General features: G+C 46.7%; 2 protein-coding genes across 2 annotated transcripts in view; both read left to right on the top strand.

Annotated features, from left to right (window-relative positions):
- The window catches only part of LOC306737792 (calpain-2 catalytic subunit-like), a 32,606-nt gene extending 15,670 nt beyond the window's left edge, over positions 1 to 16,936 (top strand). The window contains exons 11-21 of the mRNA XM_079219584.1: positions 3,450 to 3,461; positions 4,190 to 4,401; positions 4,474 to 4,510; positions 11,140 to 11,205; positions 11,518 to 11,575; positions 11,748 to 11,812; positions 12,420 to 12,488; positions 12,658 to 12,736; positions 13,175 to 13,291; positions 16,127 to 16,185; positions 16,765 to 16,936. Coding sequence (XP_079075710.1) covers positions 3,450 to 3,461; positions 4,190 to 4,401; positions 4,474 to 4,510; positions 11,140 to 11,205; positions 11,518 to 11,575; positions 11,748 to 11,812; positions 12,420 to 12,488; positions 12,658 to 12,736; positions 13,175 to 13,291; positions 16,127 to 16,185; positions 16,765 to 16,788 — 798 coding nt within the window. The 3' untranslated portion in view covers positions 16,789 to 16,936. The remainder of the gene's footprint in view (positions 1 to 3,449; positions 3,462 to 4,189; positions 4,402 to 4,473; positions 4,511 to 11,139; positions 11,206 to 11,517; positions 11,576 to 11,747; positions 11,813 to 12,419; positions 12,489 to 12,657; positions 12,737 to 13,174; positions 13,292 to 16,126; positions 16,186 to 16,764) is intronic.
- A 2,805-nt stretch (positions 16,937 to 19,741) lies between these two features.
- LOC306737791 (calpain-2 catalytic subunit-like) overlaps positions 19,742 to 25,000 on the top strand; it is an 18,031-nt gene continuing 12,772 nt past the window's right edge. The window contains exons 1-3 of the mRNA XM_079219583.1: positions 19,742 to 20,028; positions 20,730 to 20,799; positions 21,105 to 21,226. Coding sequence (XP_079075709.1) covers positions 19,792 to 20,028; positions 20,730 to 20,799; positions 21,105 to 21,226 — 429 coding nt within the window. The 5' untranslated portion in view covers positions 19,742 to 19,791. The remainder of the gene's footprint in view (positions 20,029 to 20,729; positions 20,800 to 21,104; positions 21,227 to 25,000) is intronic.

Here is a 25,000-nt window from a genome sequence, read left to right as displayed (position 1 = left end):
TATGTATCACACTTTATACATCACACTTTATGTATCACACATCATACATCACACTTTATGTATCACACTTTATGTATCACACTTTATACATCACACTTTATGTATCACACATCATACATCACACTTTATGTATCACACTTTATGTATCACACTTTATGTATCACACTTCATGCATCACACATCATACATCACACTTTATGTATCACACTTTATACATTACACTTTATACATCACACTTCATGTATCACACTTTATACATCACACTTTATGTATCACACTTTATACATCACACTTTATGTATCACACTTTATACATCACACTTTATGTATCACACTTTATACATCACACTTTATGTATCACACTTTATACATCACACTTTATGTATCACACATCATACATCACACTTTATGTATCACACTTTATGTATCACACTTTATGTATCACACTTCATGCATCACACATCATACATCACACTTTATGTATCACACTTTATACATCACACCTTATGTATCACACTTTATGTATCACACTTTATACATCACACTTTATGTATCACACTTTATACATCACACTTTATGTATCACACTTTATACATCACACTTTATACATCACACTTTATGTATCACACTTTATGCATCACACTTTATGTATCACACTTTATACATCACACTTTATACATCACACTTTATGTATCACACTTTATGCATCACACTTTATGTATCACACTTTATACATCACACTTTATGTATCACACTTTATACATCACACTTTATGTATCACACATCATACATCACACTTTATACATCACACTTTATACATCACACTTTATGTATCACACTTTATACATCACACTTTATGTATCACACTTTATGTATCACACTTTATGTATCACACTTTATACATCACACTTTATGTGTCACACTTTATGCATCACACTTTATACATCACACTTTATACATTACACTTTATACATCACACTTCATGTATCACACTTTATACATCACACTTTATGTATCACACTTTATACATCACACTTTATGTATCACACTTTATACATCACACTTTATGTATCACACTTTATACATCACACTTTATGTATCACACTTCATGCATCACACATCATACATCACACTTTATGTATCACACTTTATACATTACACTTTATACATCACACTTCATGTATCACACTTTATACATCACACTTTATGTATCACACTTTATACATCACACCTTATGTATCACACTTTATGTATCACACTTTATACATCACACTTTATGTATCACACTTTATACATCACACTTTATGTATCACACTTTATACATCACACTTTATACATCACACTTTATGTATCACACTTTATGCATCACACTTTATGTATCACACTTTGTACATCACACTTTATACATCACACTTTATGTATCACACTTTATGCATCACACTTTATGTATCACACTTTATACATCACACTTTATGTATCACACTTTATACATCACACTTTATGTATCACACATCATACATCACACTTTATACATCACACTTTATACATCACACTTTATGTATCACACTTTATACATCACACTTTATGTATCACACTTTATGTATCACACTTTATGTATCACACTTTATACATCACACTTTATGTGTCACACTTTATGCATCACACTTTATACATCACACTTTATACATTACACTTTATACATCACACTTCATGTATCACACTTTATACATCACACTTTATGTATCACACTTTATACATCACACTTTATGTATCACACTTTATACATCACACTTTATGTATCACACTTTATACATCACACTTTATGTATCACACTTTATACATCACACTTTATGTATCACACTTTATACATCACACTTTATGTATCACACATCATACATCACACTTTATGTATCACACTTTATGTATCACACTTTATGTATCACACTTCATGCATCACACATCATACATCACACTTTATGTATCACACTTTATACATTACACTTTATACATCACACTTCATGTATCACACTTTATACATCACACTTTATGTATCACACTTTATACATCACACCTTATGTATCACACTTTATGTATCACACTTTATACATCACACTTTATGTATCACACTTTATACATCACACTTTATGTATCACACTTTATACATCACACTTTATACATCACACTTTATGTATCACACTTTATGCATCACACTTTATGTATCACACTTTATACATCACACTTTATACATCACACTTTATGTATCACACTTTATGCATCACACTTTATGTATCACACTTTATACATCACACTTTATGTATCACACTTTATACATCACACTTTATGTATCACACATCATACATCACACTTTATACATCACACTTTATACATCACACTTTATGTATCACACTTTATACATCACACTTTATGTATCACACTTTATGTATCACACTTTATACATCACACTTTATGTGTCACACTTTATGCATCACACTTTATACATCACACTTTATACATCACACTTTATGTATCATACATCATGTATCATATATCATATATCACGCATCATATATCACACATCATATATCACATATCACATATCATACATCACATATCATATATCATGCATCATACATCATACATCATTCATCAAATATCACATATCATACATCATATATCACATATCACATATTATACATCACATATAATATATCATGCATCATACATCATACATCATACATCATTCATCAAATATCACATATCATACATCATATATCATATATCACACATCATATATCACACATCACACATCATATATCACACATCACACATCATATATCATACATCATACATCATATATCATATATCACACATCACACATCACATATCATACATCATACATCACACATCACACATCACACATCACACATCACATATCATACATGTAGTGTGTCCTGGGGAAGACCCAGGACACACTACATGTATGTATGATATATGTAGTTGGTCTCCTGGTAGAGACCCTGGGGAAGACCCAGGACACCCTGGAGGGATTATATCTCCCAGCTGGACTGACAACGCCTCAGCGTCCCAGAATGATCTGGAACATGTTGCAGGTGAGAGGGAAGCCTGCTGGCTCTGCTGGCTCAGCCTGCTGGCTCAGCCTGCTGGCTCTGCTGGCTCAGCCCGCTGGCTCTGCTGGCTCAGCCTGCTGGCTCAGCCTGCTGGCTCTGCTGGCTCAGCCTGCTGGCTCAGCCTGCTGGCTCTGCTGGCTCAGCCCGCTGGCTCTGCTGTCACCAGACCAGACCCAGATAAGGTGCTGATAATGGATGGATGGATATTATATATATATATATATATATATATATATATATATATATATATATATATATATATATATATATATATATATATATATAATATGTGTTGACGTCTGTTCTTGTGTTTCTCTTTCAGGTTCCTGATGAGGTGAGTTCAAAGGTTCAAAGAGAATGTATATATATAGATAGATAGATAGATAGATAGATAGATAGATAGATAGATAGATAGATAGATAGATAGATAGATAGATAGATAGATAGATAGGTGAGGAGGACCAGGTGAGGAGGACCAGGTGAGGATCTGAATTCAATTCAATTCAGTTTATTTTATATAACCCAACATCACAAATACAAGTTTGCCTCGGAGGGCTTTACAATCTGTAACATAACATCCTGTCCCAAGACCTCACATCGGATCAGGAAAAACTCCCAAATAAAGATAGTAAAAACCCTTTCACAGGGAAAACAGGGAAGAAACCTTCAGGAGAGCAACAGAGGAGGATCCCTCTCCCCGGATGGACAGAAGCAATAGATGTCATATGGCCAGAATGAATAACGTAACGGAGTTACAGCACATTACATGAATATGACAGAAATTATTCATATAATGAGTAGTAGGCATGGTCCATGATCCAGATAGCCACGATCCATTAAGCAGAAGGAGGTAGAGAGGAAGGGCATCAGCAGGGCCATGGCAGGAGACAGGACCGGTTCCAGGCCAGTTCCATCAGCAATGACTGTTTACTAACTCTCCTGAATGGCAGGAGAGTTAGTAAACAGGATGAAAACAATGTCTTTATTACTGATGGATTTCTTGAATTAACTGGTGCACAAAGTTTCTGCAGCCGGATGGACGTCTTCTTCTTCTGTGGTCAGTTTAAAGGTCGCAGTGACATGCACCTGGGCCCGGAGGTGCTGCTGAGGCGGCCGGCCTTGGCCCACAGCCAGAACTTCATCAACCAGAGAGAAGTGTGCGACCGCTTCAAGCTGCCGCCGGGCGAGTACGTCATCGTGCCCTCCACCTTCGAGCCGCACCGCAGAGGCAGCTTCCTCCTGCGGGTGTTCACCGAGAAGCAGGCCCAGGCCAGGTCAGTCCCATATATGTATATACACAACATATATGTGTATATACACACTTTAATCTGGTCTGTTTGTTTCAGTCCGATGGAAGAAAACATCAACGCTGACGTCCAAGAGGTTTGTGACACTTTCAAGCTTTAGATTATGCGAAAATAAATTAAATGTTCCTGTTTAAAAACAAAACAATGTAATACCTTGTTAGAACAATATAATACATTACATTACATTTCATTTAGCTGACACTTTTATCCAAAGCGACTCTGAGTACAAACTCAGAAAAACAAGAATCAAGAAAGTACAATTTCTTCAATAAAGTTAAACCACAAAGTGCTATCAGTAAGAGACATCTAAGTGCTACAAAAGTGCTGCTACGGCGCTACCTTCCTTATTCAAGGTGTAGTTGACAAAGAAGTGGTTTTAGTTCACGTGGAAGATGTAGAGACTTTCTGCTGTCCTGATGTCAATGGGGAGCTCATTCCACCAATGAGGAGCCAGGACAGCAAACAGTCGTGACTTTGTTGAGTGTTTAGCTCGCAGTGACGGAGCTACAAGCCGATTGGCAGAAGCAGTGACGGAGCTACAAACCGATTGGCCGAGCGGAGTGAACGAGCCGGGGTGTACGGTTTTACCATGTCCTGGATTTAGATTGGGCCGCGAGATGATCAGAGCCTGTATGAGAACTTGTGCCGCCTTCTGGGTGAGAAGGGGACATATTCTCCTGATGTTGTGTAGCATGGACCTACAGGATGTTGTGTAGCATGTACCTATAGGATGTTGTGTAGCATGGACCTACAGGATGTTGTGTAGCAAGAACCTACAGGAACGTGTTGTTGTGGTGATGTTGGCAGTCAGGGAGAGTTGACTGTCGAGTGTCACACGAGGCTCCTGGCAGTCGGCGTCGGTGCCAACACTGAGTAGTTGAAGGTCATAGTGAGGTCGTGGGAGAGCTTTTTCCTGGAAGGAAAAGTAGTTCAGTTTTGTCAGGGTTAATGTTCAGGTGGTGTGTGGACATCCACTGAGAGATGTCAGTCAGACAGGCAGAGATTTGAGCTGCTACAAGTGTTTCGGTTGGGGAAACGAGAGGATCAGTTGGGTGTCATCGGCATATGGTAGGAAAAGCCATGCGAGTGAATGACAGAGCCGAGAGAGTTGATGTAGAGAGAGAAGAGGAGAGGACCCAGGACGGAGCCCTGAGGGACTCCAGTAGTGAGAGGACAAGGTTCAGACACAGATCCTCTCCAAGTTACCCGGTAGTTGTGGTCGTTGAGGTCGGATGAGAAGAGGAAGAGCATAGCCTGAGATACCAAGGTCCTGGAGGGAGGAGATGAGGATCTGGTGGTTCACTGCGTCAAAGGCAGCAGAAAGGTCCAGAAGGATAAGGACAGAGGAGAGAGAGGCTGCTCTAGCAGTGTGAAGCTGCTCAGAGACAGCAAGGAGGGCAGTCTCTGTTGAGGCCTTGAATCCAGACTGGTGAGAGTCCAGAAGGTTGTTCTGGTCTCTGTTGAGGCCTTGAATCCAGACTGGTGAGAGACCAGAAGGTTGTTCTGGTCTCTGTTGAGGCCTTGAATCCAGACTGGTGAGGGTCCAGAAGGTTGTTCTGGTCTCTGTTGAGGCCTTGAATCCAGACTGATGAGGGTCCAGAAGGTTGTTCTGGTGGAGAACGGAGGAGACTTGGTGAAAGATAGCTCGTCCCAGAGTTTTGTAAAGAAAGGGAAGGAGAGAGACAGGTCTGTAGTTGTTGACTTCTGATGGGTTGAGAGTGGGTTTCTTCAGGAGAGGGTTGACTCTTCCTCCTTCAGAGAGTCAGTTGAGAGGGAGGTGTTGATAAGATGGGTGAGAAAGGGAAGAAGGTCAGGAGCAATGGACTGGAGTATGTGAGATGGGATGGGGTCAAGGGGGCAAGTGGTTGGGCGGGCAGAGGTTACGAAGGTTACCAAGGTAAGAACTTGATTGGGAGACAGGGGGTGAAAGAGGAAATCAAAGGGGAAGAAGATGAAGTTAATGGAGGTGTAGTTATAGAAGAAGATGGATTAGTAAATGAGGAGGTTATGTCATCTATCTTTTTTGTAAAGTAGTCAACAAAGTGGCTTGGTAGAAGGGTGGAGGGAGGAGGGGGACTGGAGGGGGGGAGTCAAGGAGGTTAGAGAAGATGAAGAAGAGTCATAAGAGGACAGAGAGAATCAAGAGAGGAAGACAGAGTAGAGAGGAGAGTGTCTGTGGCAGAATTAGGATGCATGAGTGTGAAAGAGTCAGTTGAAGGAAGGGCTGACAGAACAGACAAGGCCAGAGAGGAGGGAGAGAATGTTGCGACGGACAGGTGCAGAGTCTGTTGGTGTGGGAGGGTTGTCAGTTCCAGAGAGTGGGAGAGAGTAAGAGATGAAGAAGTGGTCAGAGACATGAAGTGGAGTTATAGTGAGGTCAGATGTAGAGCAGTTTCTGATGAAGATATAGTCAAGGTAGTTGCCAGCTTTGTGAGTAGGAGGGGAAGGACTGAGTGAGAAAGCAAAGGAAGACAGTAAGAGTAACAGGTCACATGACTTCTCTGTCTGGATGTTAAAGTCACCCAGAAGGATGAGCGGGGGCGTTTTCTGGGATGTTCGATAGGAGGACATCTAATTATTCCAGGAAATCTCCCAAAGAACCAGGTGTCAAAAGACAGTGTGGTAAACAGTGGAAGCGGGTAGAGAGAGAAACTTCATTTGGGGGAGATGAGTAAACCAGTACCACCACCCTGACCAGTGGGGGAGATGAGTAGACCAGTACCACCACCCTGACCAGTGGGGGAGATGAGTAGACCAGTACCACCACCCCGACCAGTGGGGAGATGAGTAAACCAGTACCACCACCCCGACCAGTGGGGAGATGAGTAAACCAGTACCACCACCCTGACCAGTGGGTCTAGGTGTGTGGCTGAAGGAGAAGGCAGAGGAGAGAGCAGCAGGGTAGATGTGTTGTCTGGTGTTATCCAAGTCTCAGTGAGAGACAGGAAGTCCAGTGATTGCTTGATAGCGAAGCCAGAGATGAAGTCTGCCTTGCGATTAGCTGACTGGCAGTTCCAGAGCCTCCTGACAGACCAACCTGAGGTGTTGGTCTGTGTGGAGCGGGTGGGATAAATAAGGAGGGATTTTGATCCATGTGTGAACGAGTCCGAGGCCTATAGTATCTACGAGTAGATATGTACACAGGTGTGGATGGAAAACACATTTTTACAGGGCAGTTTATACTCAGCCGCCCCCAAAGACTCCAATGAAAGACTCCTGTGTCTTTATCCTCTGAGTCTTGACTCCAACGAAAGACTCCTGTGTCTTTATCTTCCGAGTCTTGACTCCAATGAAAGACTCCTGTGTCTTTATCTTCCGATTCTTGACTCCAATGAAAGACTCCTGTGTCTTTATCCTCCGAGTCTTGACTCCAACGAAAGACTCCTGTCTTTATCCTCCGATTCTTGACTCCAACGAAAGACTCCTATGTCTTTATCCTCCGAGTCTTGACTCCAACGAAAGACTCCTGTGTCTTTATCCTCCGAGTCTTCCTACAAGGAGTCTTCACTAACGCTACAGCTGACGCTTCGAGCCCCCACCTGGTTTTATACCAGAGTTGGTGATAAATTACTCCACCTCAGGTCATCAGTGGAATGGCCACCAATCAAAACTACTCTTGCTCAGGACAATAGGAGGGATTCTCTTTACAGTTTTTTTCTGATTGCTTAGGCACTATCTTTGAAACTATAGGCTATTTTTGCAAAACTCTACACACTAACCACAAAACCTTACACCAAACCAGCAAAACATTATATATCTCTTGCAAAAGCAAACAATTCTTGCAAAACTCTTCAAACTCTTTGAAAAACATTTGTTTTTGCGTCAATACAGTACACACAAACCATCATTTGAATAAGCACACGAAGCACCAACTACGCACTGATAGTATAAATGAAAAACACTTGTGGCTTTTGCTTTTTCTGTATAATAAACATACATACACACACACAGGTATCCAAATGCGTACAAATAAGAAAAGTTAAATTTTTGTTCCTAACACTCAAACAACAAACAAAAGCGCAGTAGAAGAAAACAATAACATTTGTGTTAGAAAAAAAGAGCAGAAAAAAATTAGGCAAAATCTCGCCTTCTTTGTGGGTCTGGCCATAAGACTTCATCTACATCACATGCAATGTTGTCTTGAGCTAGGCAGCGTGGAAAGTATCGCCTGGAGTGCCGTATCCAGCCCTGGCATGACCCCTGATGGATGTTGCCACAAGCCTCCTCCATTGCCTGTAGAAGGGGTATGCGTTGGTGGGGCTGGCGATCATACACCTTTCAACGCCATGCAGAGAAGAATTCCTCAATAGGATTCAAGAACGGAGAGTATGGGGGGAGATTGAGTGCCATGAAAAGTGGGTGACCTGTAAACCAATTGCAGACCAGAGCAGCCCGGTGCAAACTAACATTGTCCCAGATGATAACGTACCTGAGCTGCTCTGGCCCCGGGTCATTGGGAATGAGTCTATTGTGGAGGGTGTCCAGAAAGGACACCGAAGGACACCGTTTTGACTAATAGCCGCACACATTGTTATGTTGCCACCACGTTGTCCCGGGACATTGATGATGGCACGGTGTCCGATGATGTTTCTGCCGCGGTCCCTTGTTTTTGCAAGGTTGAAACCTGCCTCGTCCACATATATTAGCTCATGATTTACTGCATCTGCATCTAGCTACATGACTCTCTGAAAGAGACAAAACAATGTAGCACAGCACGACAAGACAGGGATCAGTCAATATGATGTAGCACCATGCACTTCCAGATCCAGTACCAATGATAGGATAGTATAGCTTACCTGCACATATTCATATCTCAGTTGTTTTACAGTTGTCTGTGTTTCTTTCAAAAGGGACTCTGTACAGCTGCTTCATCCTAATCCTGTTGCGTTTCAGTAGACGAGGCAGTGCAGAGACACTCACTCTGTTGACGTTTTGGAACATGGTGTCTGCTAGTATGTGGGCCTGCAGTTCTCGGAGTCTGATGCAGTTATTTGCAATGACCATATTTACAATGTGGGTCTCCTGCTCTGGGGTGAACAGTCGACCTCTTCCACCAGATATTGGTTTTCTTGCAGTTCTGTAAAAACATTTACCTAAATGGTTTTAGTGATAGATCCTTCTTATTATGAAAGTACAGTACATATTACTGTACCAGTAAGTCTACAGCACTTACAGTTACTTACCGGTTCTCATTTCGAAATATCCGGATGATACCTGCAACAGTATAGCGGCTCAGATTTGGTTGAACACGTTGCCCAGCCTCCCTCATGGTCATCCTATGGTTGACAACATGGTCAACCACAGTCGCTCTGATCTCATCAGTTATTGTGTTCCTGAATCCTCTTCCTATTCCCCGTCCTCTTCTTATCCCCCGTCCTACTTCACCTCTTCCTCCTCCTCCTCCTCTTTCTTCTTCACGTCCTCGTCCTCCTCTAATTCTCACCCCTCTTACTCTCTGTCCAATATTGGCCTCCATTGTTGTCCAAACCAAATGTTTACCTGTGGCCTATTTATCGTGCTCAAGCTCTGATTTGTAAGTGAACTCATTATCTAAAAGTGTTTTCACATGTGTCAATGTGGAAAAGCAATTTGCAAAATAGTGTAGCAATGTAGAGACCAATGTTTACAGTTTTGATAGAAGTGTGTTAATGAATTGCAAACTGAGTGTAAAGCAGTGGTTTGTGTTTACAGTTTTGCAAAAAGTGTGTTATAAAATTATAAACTGAGTGTAAAGCAGAGAATGTGCATTCAGTTTGGCACACTTGGTAAATGCATTGGCTAAAAGTGTTAATAGTTTCAGAAACCGTGCTTCAAGAATCACTGTTAGTGTTTAAGCATTCAGAAAAAAACTGTAATCAGAGAAGTGTCACTTTTTCAAGAATATGTCATTCTTGCCAAAATTGATTTAAGGACAACGGTCAGTTTAATACCTTGTTAGAAAAACAGAATACCTCATTAGGACAACATAATACCTTGTTAGGACAATATAATACCTCGTTAGGACAATATAATCCCTCGTTAGAACAACATAATACCTTGTTAGGACAATATAATACCTCGTTAGGACAATATAATACCTTGTTAGGACAATATAATACGTTGTTAGGACAATATAATACCTTGTTAGAACAACATAATACCTTGTTAGGACAATATAATACCTCGTTAGGACAATATAATACCTCGTTAGGACAATATAATACCTTGTTAGAACAACATAATACCTTGTTAGGACAATATAATGCGTTGTTAGGACAATATAATACCTTGTTAGAACAACATAATACCTTGTTAGGACAATATAATACCTTGTTAGGACAATATAATACCTTGTTAGAACAACATAATACCTTGTTAGGACAATATAATACCTTGTTAGGACAATATAATACCTTGTTAGAACAACATGATACCTTGTTAGGACAATATAATACCTTGTTTGAACAACATAATACCTTGTTAGGACAATATAATACCTTGTTTGAACAACATAATACCTTGTTAGGACAATATAATACCTTGTTAGAACAACATGATACCTTGTTAGGACAATATAATACCTTGTTTGAACAACATAATACCTTGTTAGGACAATATAATACCTCGTTAGAACAACATACTACATAAAGTATACATACTACATAAAGTATAAGTTATTGAATCTCGTGGTAAAACTATGTTCAGACATTTTCCTTGTTCTTGCAGCCTGAAGCTGGACAGGAAGACGTGGATCCACACTTCAAACGTCTCTTTGTCCAGATCTCTGGAAACGTAACAACATGTCTTCACAAACCCGGTTCTTAAGTTACCAACTTCCTGTCTGATGTCACTTTCATCTGTCCTTAAGTTACCAACTTCCTGTCTGATGTCACTTTCATCTGTCCTTAAGTTACCAACTTCCTGTCTGATGTCACTTTCATTTGTTCTTAAGTTACCAACTTCCTGTCTGATGTCACTTTCATCTGTTCTAAGTTACCAACTTCCTGTCTGATGTCACTTTCATCTGTTCTAAGTTACCAACTTCCTGTCTGATGTCACTTTCATCTGTTCTAAGTTACCAACTTCATTGATCTGTCTTTACAGGACTCTGAAATCTCTGCCTTCGAGCTCCAACAGATTTTGGACAAAGTTGTTGCTCAGAGTAAGAATAGTTCCACATTCAAATGAATGATGTGATGAAGTGGTGAATATGTTTATGTTAACAAGTATGAATGATGTGATGAAGTGGTGAATGTGTTCATGTAACAGAGTATGAATGATGTGATGAAGTGGTGAACAGAGCCACTGTGATTCAGCTTGTTGTTATTCTGAAGGATCTGATGTCAGAACCGACGGCTTCAGTCTGCAGACCTGCCGCGACATCGTCAGCCTGCTGGACGTATCCTGATGTTCAGTAATCAATACTACTCATGATGCCTACTGATCAGTAATCAATACTACTCATGATATATTTATAGATATGTTTAAACTATTGATCAGGAACCAGGTGCATTGATATTGATAATATGATTATTGATATCTGGAGGACTCGACTGATGTTTCTTCTTCTACACTTTGAACATTAAAATGTAGAGAGAACCACAGACAGAGAGAGACAGACAGACAGACAGACAGAGAGACAGAACCACAGACAGAGAGACATAACCACAGACAAGCAGACAGACAGAGAGACAAACAGAACCACAGACAGAGAGACAAACAGAGACAGACAGACAGACAGAGAGACAGAACCACAGACAGGCAGACAGGCAGACAGAGAGACAGACAGACAGAACCACAGACAGGCAGACAGGCATAACCACAGACAGACAGTCAGAACCACAGACAGGCAGACAGACAGACAAACAGAACCACATACAGACAGACAGAACCACAGACAGGCAGAAAGAGAGACAGACAGAACCACAGACAGGCAGACAGACAGACAGAACCACAGACATACAGACAGGTCAGTGCTGTCCTCTGGATCCTTGACTGGTCTTCAGATGGACGGTTCTGGTAAACTGGGTCTGCTGGAGTTCCACCAGCTGTGGAAGAAGATCCAGACATACCTGGTAAGGAACAACATGGCCGCCTGTGAACCAACATGGCCGCCTGTGATGTCACCATGTATGAAGATCGAATAGATAAATATATATTTATAATGTACACAATGTCCGTGCACAGTATAAATATACATATATATAACATACATATATATTTACATATACATTTGTAAACCAGGAGATCTTCAAGGCTCACGACTCGGACAGTTCTGGGACGATGAGCAGTCACGAGATGAGAGCCGCTCTGGCTGAAGCTGGTGGGTCAACATGAGGTCTGAGGGCCAGAACCGGGTCCTGGTGGGTCCAGGGGTCAAACATAAGGTCTGAGGGCCAGAACCGGGTCCTGGTGGGTCCAGGGGTCAAACATAAGGTCTGAGGGCCAGAACCAGGTCCTGGTGGGTTCAGGGGGTCAAACATGAGGTCTGAGCGCCAGAACCGGGTCCTGGTGGGTCCAGGGGTCAAACATAAGGTCTGAGGGCCAGAACCAGGTCCTGGTGGGTTCAGGGGGTCAAGCATGAGGTCTGATGGCCAGAACCGGGTCCTGGTGGGTCCAGGGGTCAAACATAAGGTCTAAGGGCCAGATCCGGCCAGATGAAGGGTCCTGTTGGGTTCCTCAGGAGAACCAGACCCGTTCCTGTTAGGATAGAAGGATAAAACATTGCTGTGTTTGTGTGTGTGTGTGTGTGTGTGTTCAGGTTTCCAGGTCAACAGCTCTGTGATTCATCAGATCGTCGTCCGCTTCTCTGATCAGAGTTTCTCCATCGACTTTGACTGTTTCATCGGCTGTTTGATCCGTCTGGAGCTTCTGTTCAGTGAGTCACTTCCTGTCTGCATCTTTCTGCCACATCCACTGTCTTCATCACAGCATGTGGTGAGAATAGGAACACATGTTCCCAGTGTGTCCTCAGTGTCCCCAGTGTGTCCCCATTGTTCCCAATGTCCTCAGTGTGTCCTCAGTGTCCTCAGTGTGTCCTCAGTGTCCCCAGTGTCCTCAGTGTGTTCTCAGTGTCCCCAGTGTGTCCTCAGTGTGTCCTCAGTGTGTCCTCAGTGATTCCAGTGTGTCCCCAGTGCTCCCAATGTCCTCAGTGTGTCCCCAGTGTCCTCAGTGTGTCCTCAGTGTCCCCAGTGTGTCCTCAGTGTGTCCTCAGTGTGTCCTCAGTGTCCCCAGTGTCCTTAGTGTGTCCTCAGTGTCCCCAGTGTGTCCTCAGTGTCCCCAGTGTCCTCAGTGTGTTCTCAGTGTCCCCAGTGTGTCCTCAGTGTCCCCAGTGTGTCCTCAGTGTCTCCAGTGTGTCCCCAGTGTTCCCAATGTCCTCAGTGTTCCCATTGTGTCCTCAGTGTTCCCAGTGTGTCCTCAGTGTCCCCAATGTCCTCAGTGTTCCCAGTGTGTCCCCAGTGTGTCCCCAGTGTTTCCCCAGTGTTCCCATTGTGTCCCCAGTGTTCCCATTGTGTTCCCAGTGTGTCCTCAGTGTTCCCATTGTGTCCTCGGTGTGTCCTCAGTGTTCCCATTGTGTCCTCGGTGTGTCCTCAGTGTTCCCATTGTGTCCTCGGTGTGTCCTCAGTGTTCCCATTGTGTCCTCAGTGTGTCCTCAGTGTTCCCAGTGTGTCCTCAGTGTCCCCAATGTCCCCAGTGTGTCCCCAGTGTTCCCATTGTGTCCCCATTGTGTCCCCAGTGTGTCCTCAGTGTCCCCAATGTCCTCAGTGTTCCCAGTGTGTCCCCAGTGTTCCCAGTGTGTCCTCAGTGTCCCCATTGTGTCCTCAGTGTGTCCCCAATGTCCTCAGTGTTCCCAGTGTGTCCTGTGTGTCCCCGGTGTGTCCCCAGTGTGTCCTCAGTGTGTCCTCAGTGTCCCCAGTGTGTCCCCAATGTCCTCAGTGTTCCCAGTGTGTCCTCAGTGTGTCCTCAGTGTCCCCAATGTCCTCAGTGTTCCCAGTGTGTCCTCAGTGTTTCCAGTGTGTCCCCAGTGTCCCCAGTGTGTCCCCAGTGTTCCCATTGTGTCCCCAATGTCCTCAGTGTTCCCAGTGTGTCCCTAGTGTTCCCAGTGTGTCCTCAGTGTGTCCTTGGTGTCCCCAGTGTGTCCCCAGTGTCCCCAATGTCCTTAGTGTCCCCAGTGTGTCCCCAGTGTGTCCTCAATGTTCCCAGTGTGTCCCCAGTGTCTCCAGTGTGTACCCAGTGTTCCCATTGTGTCCTCGGTGTCCCCAATGTCCTCAGTGTCCCCAGTGTGTCCTCAATGTTCCCAGTGTGTCCCCAGTGTCCCCAGTGTGTCCCCAGTGTTCCCAATGTCCTCAGTGTTCCCAGTGTGTCCCCAATGTCTTCAGTGTTCCCAGTGTGTCCCCAGTGTGTCCTCAGTGTCCCCAATGTCCTCAGTGTTCCCAGTGTGTCCTCAGTGTTCCCAGTGTGTCCCCAGTGTTCCCAGTGTGTCCCCAATGTCCTCAGTGTTCCCAGTGTGTCCTCAGTGTCCCCAATGTCCTCAGTGTTCCCAGTGTGTCCTTAGTGTCCCCAGTGTGTCACCAGTGTCCCCAGTGTGTCCCCACTGTTCCCATTGTGTCCCCAATGTCTTCAGTGTCCCCAGTGTGTCCCCAATGTCCTCAGTGTTCCCAGTGTGTCCCCCGTGTGTCCTCAGTGTTCCCAGTGTGTCCTCAGTGTCCCCAATGTCCTCAGTGTTTCCAGTGTGTTCCCAGTGTGTCCCCAGTGTGTCCCCAGTGTTCCCAGTGTGTCCTCAGTGTGTCCTTGGTGTCCCCAGTGTGTCCCCAGTGTCCCCAATGTCCTTAGTGTCCCCAGTGTGTCCCCAGTGTGTCCTCAATGTTCCCAGTGTGTCCCCAGTGTCTCCAGTGTGTACCCAGTGTTCCCATTGTGTCCTCGGTGTCCCCAATGTCCTCAGTGTCCCCAGTGTGTCCTCAATGTTCCCAGTGTGTCCCCAGTGTCCCCAGTGTGTCCCCAGTGTTCCCAATGTCCTCAGTGTTCCCAGTGTGTCCCCAATGTCTTCAGTGTTCCCAGTGTGTCCCCAGTGTGTCCTCAGTGTCCCCAATGTCCTCAGTGTTCCCAGTGTGTCCTCAGTGTTCCCAGTGTGTCCCCAGTGTTCCCAGTGTGTCCCCAATGTCCTCAGTGTTCCCAGTGTGTCCTCAGTGTCCCCAATGTCCTCAGTGTTCCCAGTGTGTCCTTAGTGTCCCCAGTGTGTCACCAGTGTCCCCAGTGTGTCCCCAGTGTTCCCATTGTGTCCCCAATGTCTTCAGTGTCCCCAGTGTGTCCCCAATGTCCTCAGTGTTCCCAGTGTGTCCCCCGTGTGTCCTCAGTGTTCCCAGTGTGTCCTCAGTGTCCCCAATGTCCTCAGTGTTTCCAGTGTGTTCCCAGTGTGTCCCCAGTGTGTCCCCAATGTTCCCAGTGTGTCCCCAGTGTTCTCAGTGTTACCAGAGTGTCCCCAGTGTGTACCCAGTGTTCCCAGTGTGTTCCCAGTGTGTCCCCAGTGTTCTCAGTGTTCCCTGTGTGTCCCCAGTGTGTCCCCAGTGTTCTCAGTGTGTCCCCAGTGTTCTCAGTGTTCCCAGTGTGTCCTCAGTGTGTCCCCAGTGTTCCCAGTGTGTCCTCAGTGTGTCCTCAGTGTCCCCAGTGTGTCCTCAGTGTCCTCAGTACAGAGTTGACTCTGTTTCTTCCACAGAGATGTTCAGAACCCTGGATAAGAAGAACCAAGGAACAATCCAGCTGGACCTGCAGCAGGTAAAGGTTCTGCTCCTGTTCTGGTCCTGTACTGGTCCTGGTCCTGGTCTGGTCCTGTTCCTGTACTGGTCCTGGTCCTGGTCTGGTCCTGGTCCTGTTCTGGTCCTGGTCTGGCCCTGGTCTGGTCCTGTTCCTGTACTGGTCCTGTTCCTGTACTGGTCCTGGTCCTGTACTGGTCATGTTCCTGTACTGGTCCTGGTCCTGTACTGGTCCTGGTCTGGTCCTGGTCCTGTACTGGTCCTGGTCTGGTCCTGGTCAGGTCCTGGTCTGGTCCTGTACTGGTCCTGGTCTGGTCCTGGTCTGGTCCTGGTCCTGGTCTGGTCCTGTACTGGTCCTGGTCTGGTCCTGGTCTGGTCCTGTTCCTGTATTGGTCCTGGTCCTGTACTGGTCCTGGCCTGGTCCTGTACTGGTCTGGTCCTGTTCCTGTACTGGTCCTGTTCCTGTACTGGTCCTGTTCATGTACTGGTCCTGGTCTGGTCCTGGTCTGGTCCTTTACTGGTCCTGGTCCTGTACTGGTCCTGTTGCTCTCTCATTGGTCCCTCCTCTTCCTCTTCCTCATCCTCTTCCTCTCCTCCTCAGTGGGTCTGCCTCGCCATCAACTGACAGCCGCCGCTCCAGGAGCATGCTGGGAGATAAGAGCTGTGGAACATGGGAACAGCTGTTGTTGTTGTTGTTGTTGTTGTTGTTGTTGTTGTTATAAATAAAATGTGGATCATCATCAGAAACAGGAAGTCGGTTTAATGTGATCAAACTCTGGAAACTTTATTCTGAACACTTTTATGATATTAGTTATATTATATTATATGATATAATATAATATGATATATCATATTATATTATATCATATCATATTATATCATATTATATGATATATCATATTATATTATATCATATCATATTATATCATATAATATGATATGATACATCATATCATATTATATGATCTAATAATATGATATCATATGATATTATATTATATTATTTGATATAATATGATATAATATGATATGATATATCATATTATATTATATGATATATCATATTATATTATATCATTTCATTATATTATATCATATTATATTATATTACATTATATCATTTTATATAATGTAATATGATATAATAAAATATGATGTATCATATTATATTATATGATATATCATATTACATTGCATCATATCATATCATTATATTATATCATATTATATTACATTATATCATATCATATTATATAATGTAATATGATATAATATAATATGATGTATCATATTATATGATATATTATATTATTTGATATATCATATTATATTATATCATATTATATTATATTGCTAATTACTAATATAATATATGATATAATGTAATATAATATAAATATGATATAATATGATATAATATAATGATAAGATATGATATAATATAATGTAATATATCATATCATATAATATATTATATTATATGATATGATATTATATAATGTAATATGATATGATATTCTCCCTCTAGACAGACTCTGAGGCTCCTCCCCCTCCGTGAGGGTTTGGTTCTGTCCCAGTGTCATGTGGAGTGTTTGAGTCTCAGACGTATTTTTGGGTCAGCTCTGGCCCCGCTTGACCTGACCTGGTATGTGATCCAAAGGACCACGGCTCAATCTTTATTGTTTTGCTTATTTCTCAATTGTTGGCTGGTTGGTCCATTTAGGTTGAAAACCTTCGAACACAAAAAGCAAAAAGTTATACAACCAGAATGTAAATAAACTTCAAACAATAATAAATAATAGCTCCAGTGCCAGTGGCTTCTCTGTCTGTACCTCCGGTTGACTCCTCCCCTCTGTCTCAGATGAAATGTTTGCTGTCAGACCTTCCCTTTGCAGGTGTTTCCAATTAAGTGATCAGCAGCCTGCACTGGCCTACTGGCGGTGCATTCTGGGACATGCGGTCTTTTTTCCTCTTTTCCTTTTTTTTTCTTTTTGGCAAAGTAACCTACATTTGACTAAATAATTAATTAACTCAACAGACATGTTGACCCTTCATGATCCCTTTAGTAAGTCAGCATTAGATGCTGACTTACTAAAGGGAATTACCCACAATTCATAGCAATGTGACGTTAAACGCAGTTACCATGGAAGCATGGAGACGCAAATAAAGGTAAACAAAGAGGCGCGTGGTGTTCAGCCATAAATAACATGTACACAACATTAAGATAAAAGATGGACATAAAACACATGAAGCACATATATATCTTTTTATATATATAATAATGTTTACACAGATGTATTCATCAAACATTTTATGTTGTTATTGAAGCTGTTTTGACAATAATAAATAATTTATTATTTAAATGAGGTCTCATCTCGTGAGGAAAGAGCCTGGAGACCTTAAATCAGGAATAAAAATATGAAATAAACACACAACAAAGTGTCCGTTCATATTTAACCATGAAGCCCTGAAGCCTCTCAACTCCAACAGAGACCAGAGACCAGAGGGTCCTGAGGGTCCTGAGGGGTCAGGTGCAGGATCTGGGGTTTAGGGGTCTGGGGTTGAGGGATCTGGATATGAGGGTCTGGGTTTGAGGGGTTTGGGGTTGAGGGGGTCTGGGTCTGAGGGTCTGGGGTTGAGGGGTCTGGGGTTGAGGGGTCTGGGGTTGAGGGATCTGGGTTTGAGGGGTTTGGGGTTGAGGGGGTCTGGGTCTGAGGGTCTGGGGTTGAGGGGTCTGGGGTTGAGGGGTCTGGGGTTGAGGGGTCTGGGTCTGAGGGTCTGCGGTTAAGGGGTCTGGGGTTGAGGGGTCTGGGGTTGAGGGGTCTGGGTTTGAGGGTCTGGGGTTGAGGGGTCTGGGTTTGAGGGGTCTGGGGTTGAGGGGGTCTGGGTTTGAGGGGTCTGGGGTTGAGGGGGTCTAGGGTTGAGGGGTCTGGGGTTGAGGGGTCTGGGTTTGAGGGTCTGGGGTTGGGGGTCGGGGTCTGAGGCCCTAGGGGGCACTGGGCCTCAAAGTGAACTGAATCATCTGAAACAGGAAGTGATGTACCGAACATAATTGAACTGATATAATCATTTAAAAGTTGTGTATTATGTAGAAACATAGACAAATGTTACCAACAACTTCTGATAGTAAACATAAAAAGATGAATGCAGTCTTTATTAAACATGAAGAGTTTTATTGTCTAATGAAATACTTCAGCAAAGTGAATAAAAAGCACTTTAATACCTGCATAAAATAAAATAAGATAATCCTGTATTAGTCCCGCATGGGGACATTGCAGGATTACAGAGACACAAAGTAAATAAACAATAAAAACAGTAAAGAATAATACAGAAGCAATATTAAATGTACAGACGGAATAAAACAGTATATAAATACTTAAATGTATTTGCACCGGATGAGTGTAATTAAAGTGTCTCGGTTACGCAACATGTTAAATATCATATTTACATCCGCAGGGATTACGCAATCATGTTTTATTGTGAAGGTCCTCCCCGGAAGTCTCACCTGTGCTCTTGACTAGGACACGCCCTTCCGGCCATCACTCACCTGCAGCCGTAGCTCTCCGGTGTCACTGTGCCGAAGCAAACTTTCCAGGACTACAACGATCCTTCAGACCCGGACCGGACCATGTCGGGCATCGCGACCACCCTGCAGCACCGCCGGGACCAGGACCAGGGGCTGGGCTCCTGCGGCCGGGCCGTGAAGTACCTGAACCAGGACTACGAGGCTCTGCGGCGCCAGTGCGCCGAGAGCGGGTCCCTGTTCCAGGACGAGACGTTCCCGGCGCTGGGCTCTTCGCTGGGCTTCAAGGAGCTGGGCCCGGGGTCCCCCAAGACCCGGGGGGTCTCCTGGGAGCGGCCCCCGGTCAGTGACGCAGCGGGGGGTCGACCTGAGAGGCCGGGAGGGAGCGAGGCTTCCAGGACCTGCAGAACATGCTAGTCCGGTTCTGCAGCTGATCTCACACCAGCTGCAGAACCGGGGGAACAGGTTCTGCAGCTCGTCGGAGATCAGATCCCAGAGCTGATGATGATAGATTATAGATTATGATTATAGATTATGATTATGGATCATAGATTATGATTACAGATGATAGACAGAGTTTAGGTTCTAGGGAATGCTTCTTGTAATGTGATCAGTGTGCTGCTCCGCCCACTGGAGCTGTGGTTAGACTGGCCACGCCCACTGGAGCTGTGGTTAGACTGGCCACGCCCAGTGGAGCTGTGGTTAGACTGGCCACGCCCAGTGGAGCTGTGGTTAGACTGGCCACGCCCACTGGAGCTGTGGTTAGACTGGTCACGCCCACTGGGATGTTGACTGTTTGGGTGGAGCCGTCATCAGAGAACAAAGAGTTCTGGTTCACTCCTTAGAGAATAAATATTATGAATCATTTCAGTTTGGTCATTAAATTAACTTTAAGTCATACTAAGAAGATAACATATTTATGTCTAAATCAATAACTTACATGATGGAGGTTGTCTATATATTGATGATGAATCAATAACTTGCATGAATGTGATGAATTGATCCTCAACATGAACCTCATGCTCGTTCTGTTTCCTGTTCAGGAGTTGACCTCTGACCCCGAGTTCATCGTCTCTGGAGCCTCCAGGACGGACATCTGCCAGGGAGCTCTGGGTGAGAGGCTTTAGTCTAGACTAATGGAGGAGACTGAGGTGGTTTAGTTTTAGTCTAGACTAATGAAGGAGACTGAGGTGGTTTAGTTTTAGTCTAGACTAATGAAGGAGACTGTGGTGGTTTAGTTTTAGTCTAGACTAATGAAGGAGACTGTGGTGGTTTAGTTTTAGTCTAGACTAATGAAGGAGACTGAGGTGGTTTAGTCTAGACTAATGAAGGAGACTGAGGTGGTTTAGTCTAGACTAATGAAGGAGACTGAGGTGGTTTAGTTTTAGTCTAGACTGTAATGCGGAGTCTGTCTCCAGGTGACTGTTGGCTGCTCGCCGCCATCGCCTCTCTGACCCTGAACGAGGAAGTTCTGGCTCGAGTCGTCCCACATGGACAAAGCTTCAACAGAGGAGAGTACGCCGGCATCTTCCACTTCCAGGTACAAATACACCTACAGTACTAGTCATGTTTAAGAAGGTACACAAATACACCTACAGTCCAGTGGTGTCGTGTCCCCAGTGGTGTCGTGTCCCCAGTGGTGTCGTGTCCCCAGTGGTGTCGTGTCCCCAGTGGTCTCGTGGTCTCGTGTCCCCAGTGGTCTCGTGTCCCCAGTGGTCTCGTGGTGTCGTGTCCCCAGTGGTCTCGTGGTCTCGTGTCCCCTGTGGTCTCGTGTCCCCAGTGGTCTCGCGGTCTCGTGTCCCCAGTGGTCTCGTGTCTCCAGTGGTCTCGTGTCTCCAGTGGTCTCGTGTCCCCAGAGGGTCTCGTGTCCCTCGTGGTCTCGTGTCCCCAGTGGTCTTGTGTCCCCAGTGGTCTCGTGTCCCCAGTGGGTCTTGTGTCCCCGTGTCGTGTCCCCAGTGGGTCTCGTGTCCCCGTGTCGTGTCCCCAGTGGTCTCGTGGTCTTGTGTCCCCAGTGGTCTCGTGGTCTCGTGTCCCCAGTGGTCTCGTGTCCCCAGTGGTCTCGTGTCCCCAGTGGGTCTTGTGTCCCCGTGTCGTGTCCCCAGTGCTCTCGTGGTCTCGTGTCCCCAGTGCTCTCGTGGTCTCGTGTCCCCAGTGGTCTCGTGGTCTCGTGTCGTGTCCACAGTGGTCTCGTGTCCCCAGTGGTCTCGTGGTCTTGTGTCCCCAGTAGTCTCGTGTCCCCAGTGGTCTCGTGTCCCCAGTGGTCTCGTGTCCCCAGTGGGTCTCGTGTCCCCAGTGGTCTCGTGTCCCCAGTGGTCTCGTGTCCCCAGTGGTCTCGTGTCCCCAGTGGGTCTCGTGTCCCCAGTGGTCTCGTGGTCTCGTGTCGTGTCCCCAGTGGTCTCGTGTCCCCAGTGGTCTCGTGTCCCCAGTGGGTCTCGTGTCCCCAGTGGGTCTCGTGTACCCAGTGGTCTCGTGGTCTCGTGTCGTGTCCCCAGTGGTCTTGTGGTCTCGTGTCGTGTCCACAGTGGTCTCGTGTCCCCAGTGGGTCTCGTGTCCCCAGTGGGTCTCGTGTCCCCAGTGGTCTCGTGGTCTCGTGTCGTGTCCCCAGTGGTCTCGTGGTCTCGTGTCCCCATTGGTCTTGTGTCCCAAGTGGTCTCGTGGTCCCAGTGGTCTCGTGTCCCCAGTGGTCTCGTGTCCCCAGTGGTCTTGTGTTGTGTCCCCAGTGGTCTCGTGTCCCCAGTGGTCTCGTGTCCCCAGTGGTCTCGTGGTCTCGTGTCCCCAGTGGTCTCGTGTCCCCAGTGGTCTCGTGTCCCCAGTGGTCTCGTGGTCTCGGGTCCCCAGTGGTCTCGTGTCCCCAGTGGGTCTCGTGTCCCCAGTGGGTCTCGTGTCCCCAGTGGTCTCGTGGTCTCGTGTCGTGTCCCCAGTGGTCTCGTGGTCTCGTGTCGTGTCCACAGTGGTCTCGTGTCCCCAGTGGTCTCGTGGTCTTGTGTCCCCAGTAGTCTCGTGTCCCCAGTGGGTCTCATGTCCCCAGTGGTCTCGTGGTCTCGTGTCCCCAGTGGTCTCGTGTCCCCAGTGGTCTCGTGTCCCCAGTCGTCTCGTGGTCTCGTGTCCCCAGTCGTCTCGTGGTCTCGTGTCCCCAGTGGGTCTCGTGTCCCCAGTGGTCTTGTGTCGTGTCCCCAGTGGTCTCGTGGTCCCAGTGGTCTCGTGTCCCCAGTGGTCTCGTGTCCCCAGTGGGTCTCGTGTCCCCAGTGGGTCTCGTGTCCCCAGTGGTCTCGTGGTCTCGTGTCGTGTCCCCAGTGGTCTCGTGGTCCCAGTGGTCTCGTGTCCCCAGTGGTCTCGTGTCGTGTCCCCAGTGGTCTAGTGTCCCCAGTGGTCTCGTGTCCCCAATGGTCTCGTCTCGTGTCCCCAGTGGTCTCGTGTCCCCAGTGGTCTCGTGTTGTGTCCCCAGTGGTCTCGTGTTGTGTCCCCAGTGGTCTCGTGTCCCCAGTGGTCTCGTGTCCCCAGTGGTCTCGTGGTCTCGTGTCCCCAGTGGTCTCGTGTCCCCAGTGGTCTCGTGGTCTCGTGCCCCCAGTGGTCTCGTGTCCCCAGTGGTCTTGTGTCCCCAGTGGTCTCGTGGTCTTGTGTCCCCAGTGGTCTCGTGTCCCCAGTGGTCTCATGTCCCCAGTGGGTCTCGTGTCCCCAGTGGTCTCGTGGTCTCGTGTCGTGTCCCCAGTGGTCTCGTGTCCCCAGTGGTCTCGTGGTCTCGTGTCCCCAGTGGGTCTCGTGTCCCCAGTGGTCTCGTGTCGTGTCCCCAGTGGTCTCGTGGTCTCGTGTCGTGTCCACAGTGGTCTCGTGTCCCCAGTGGTCTCGTGGTCTCGTGTCCCCAGTGGTCTCGTGTCCCCAGTGGTCTCGTGTCCCCAGTGGGTCTCGTGTCCCCAGTGGTCTCGTGGTCTCGTGTCGTGTCCCCAGTGGTCTCGTGTCCCCAGTGGTCTCGTGGTCTCGTGTCCCCAGTGGGTCTCGTGTCCCCAGTGGTCTCGTGGTCTCGTGTCGTGTCCCCAGTGGTCTCGTGGTCTCGTGTCGTGTCCACAGTGGTCTCGTGTCCCCAGTGGTCTCGTGGTCTTGTGTCCCCAGTAGTCTCGTGTCCCCAGTGGTCTCGTGTCCCCAGTGGGTCTCGTGGCCCCAGTGGTCTCGTGGCCCCAGTGGTCTCGTGGCCCCAGTGGGTCTCGTGTCCCCAGTGGTCTCGTGGTCTCGTGTCGTGTCCCCAGTGGTCTCGTGTCCCCAGTGGTCTCGTGTCCCCAGTGGTCCCGTGTCCCCAGTGGTCTCGTGGTCTCTTGTCCCCAGTAGTCTCGTGTCCCCAGTGGGTCTCGTGTCCCTAGTGGTCTCGTGGTCTCGTGTCCCCAGTGGTCTCGTGTTGTGTCCCCAGTGGGTCTCGTGTCCCCAGTGGTCTCGTGGTCTCGTGTCCCCAGTGGTCTCGTGTCCCCAGTGGTCTCGTGGCCCCAGTGGTCTCGTGGTCTCGTGTCCCCAGTGGGTCTCGTGTCCCCAGTGGGTCTCGTGTCCCCAGTGGGTCTCATGTCCCCAGTGGTCTCGTGTCCCCAGTGGTCTCGTGTCCCCAGTGGTCTCGTGTTGCCCGTGGGTCTCGTGTCCCCAGTGGTCTCGTGGTCTCGTGTCCCCAGTGGGTCTCGTGTCCCCAGTGGTCTCGTGTCGTGTCCCCAGTGGTCTCGTGGTCTCGTGTCGTGTCCACAGTGGTCTCGTGTCCCCAGTGGTCTCGTGGTCTCGTGTCCCCAGTGGTCTCGTGTCCCCAGTGGTCTCGTGTCCCCAGTGGGTCTCGTGTCCCCAGTGGTCTCGTGGTCTCGTGTCGTGTCCCCAGTGGTCTCGTGTCCCCAGTGGTCTCGTGGTCTCGTGTCCCCAGTGGGTCTCGTGTCCCCAGTGGTCTCGTGGTCTCGTGTCGTGTCCCCAGTGGTCTCGTGGTCTCGTGTCGTGTCCACAGTGGTCTCGTGTCCCCAGTGGTCTCGTGGTCTTGTGTCCCCAGTAGTCTCGTGTCCCCAGTGGTCTCGTGTCCCCAGTGGGTCTCGTGGCCCCAGTGGTCTCGTGGCCCCAGTGGTCTCGTGGCCCCAGTGGGTCTCGTGTCCCCAGTGGTCTCGTGGTCTCGTGTCGTGTCCCCAGTGGTCTCGTGTCCCCAGTGGTCTCGTGTCCCCAGTGGTCCCGTGTCCCCAGTGGTCTCGTGGTCTCTTGTCCCCAGTAGTCTCGTGTCCCCAGTGGGTCTCGTGTCCCTAGTGGTCTCGTGGTCTCGTGTCCCCAGTGGTCTCGTGTTGTGTCCCCAGTGGGTCTCGTGTCCCCA

This window comes from Taurulus bubalis (genome assembly GCF_910589615.1).
Source record: "Taurulus bubalis genome assembly, chromosome: 6".
Lineage (NCBI taxonomy): Eukaryota > Metazoa > Chordata > Actinopteri > Perciformes > Cottidae > Taurulus > Taurulus bubalis.
Note: the sequence above shows the minus strand (reverse complement) of the source record. Positions and strands in the feature narration are given on the sequence as shown.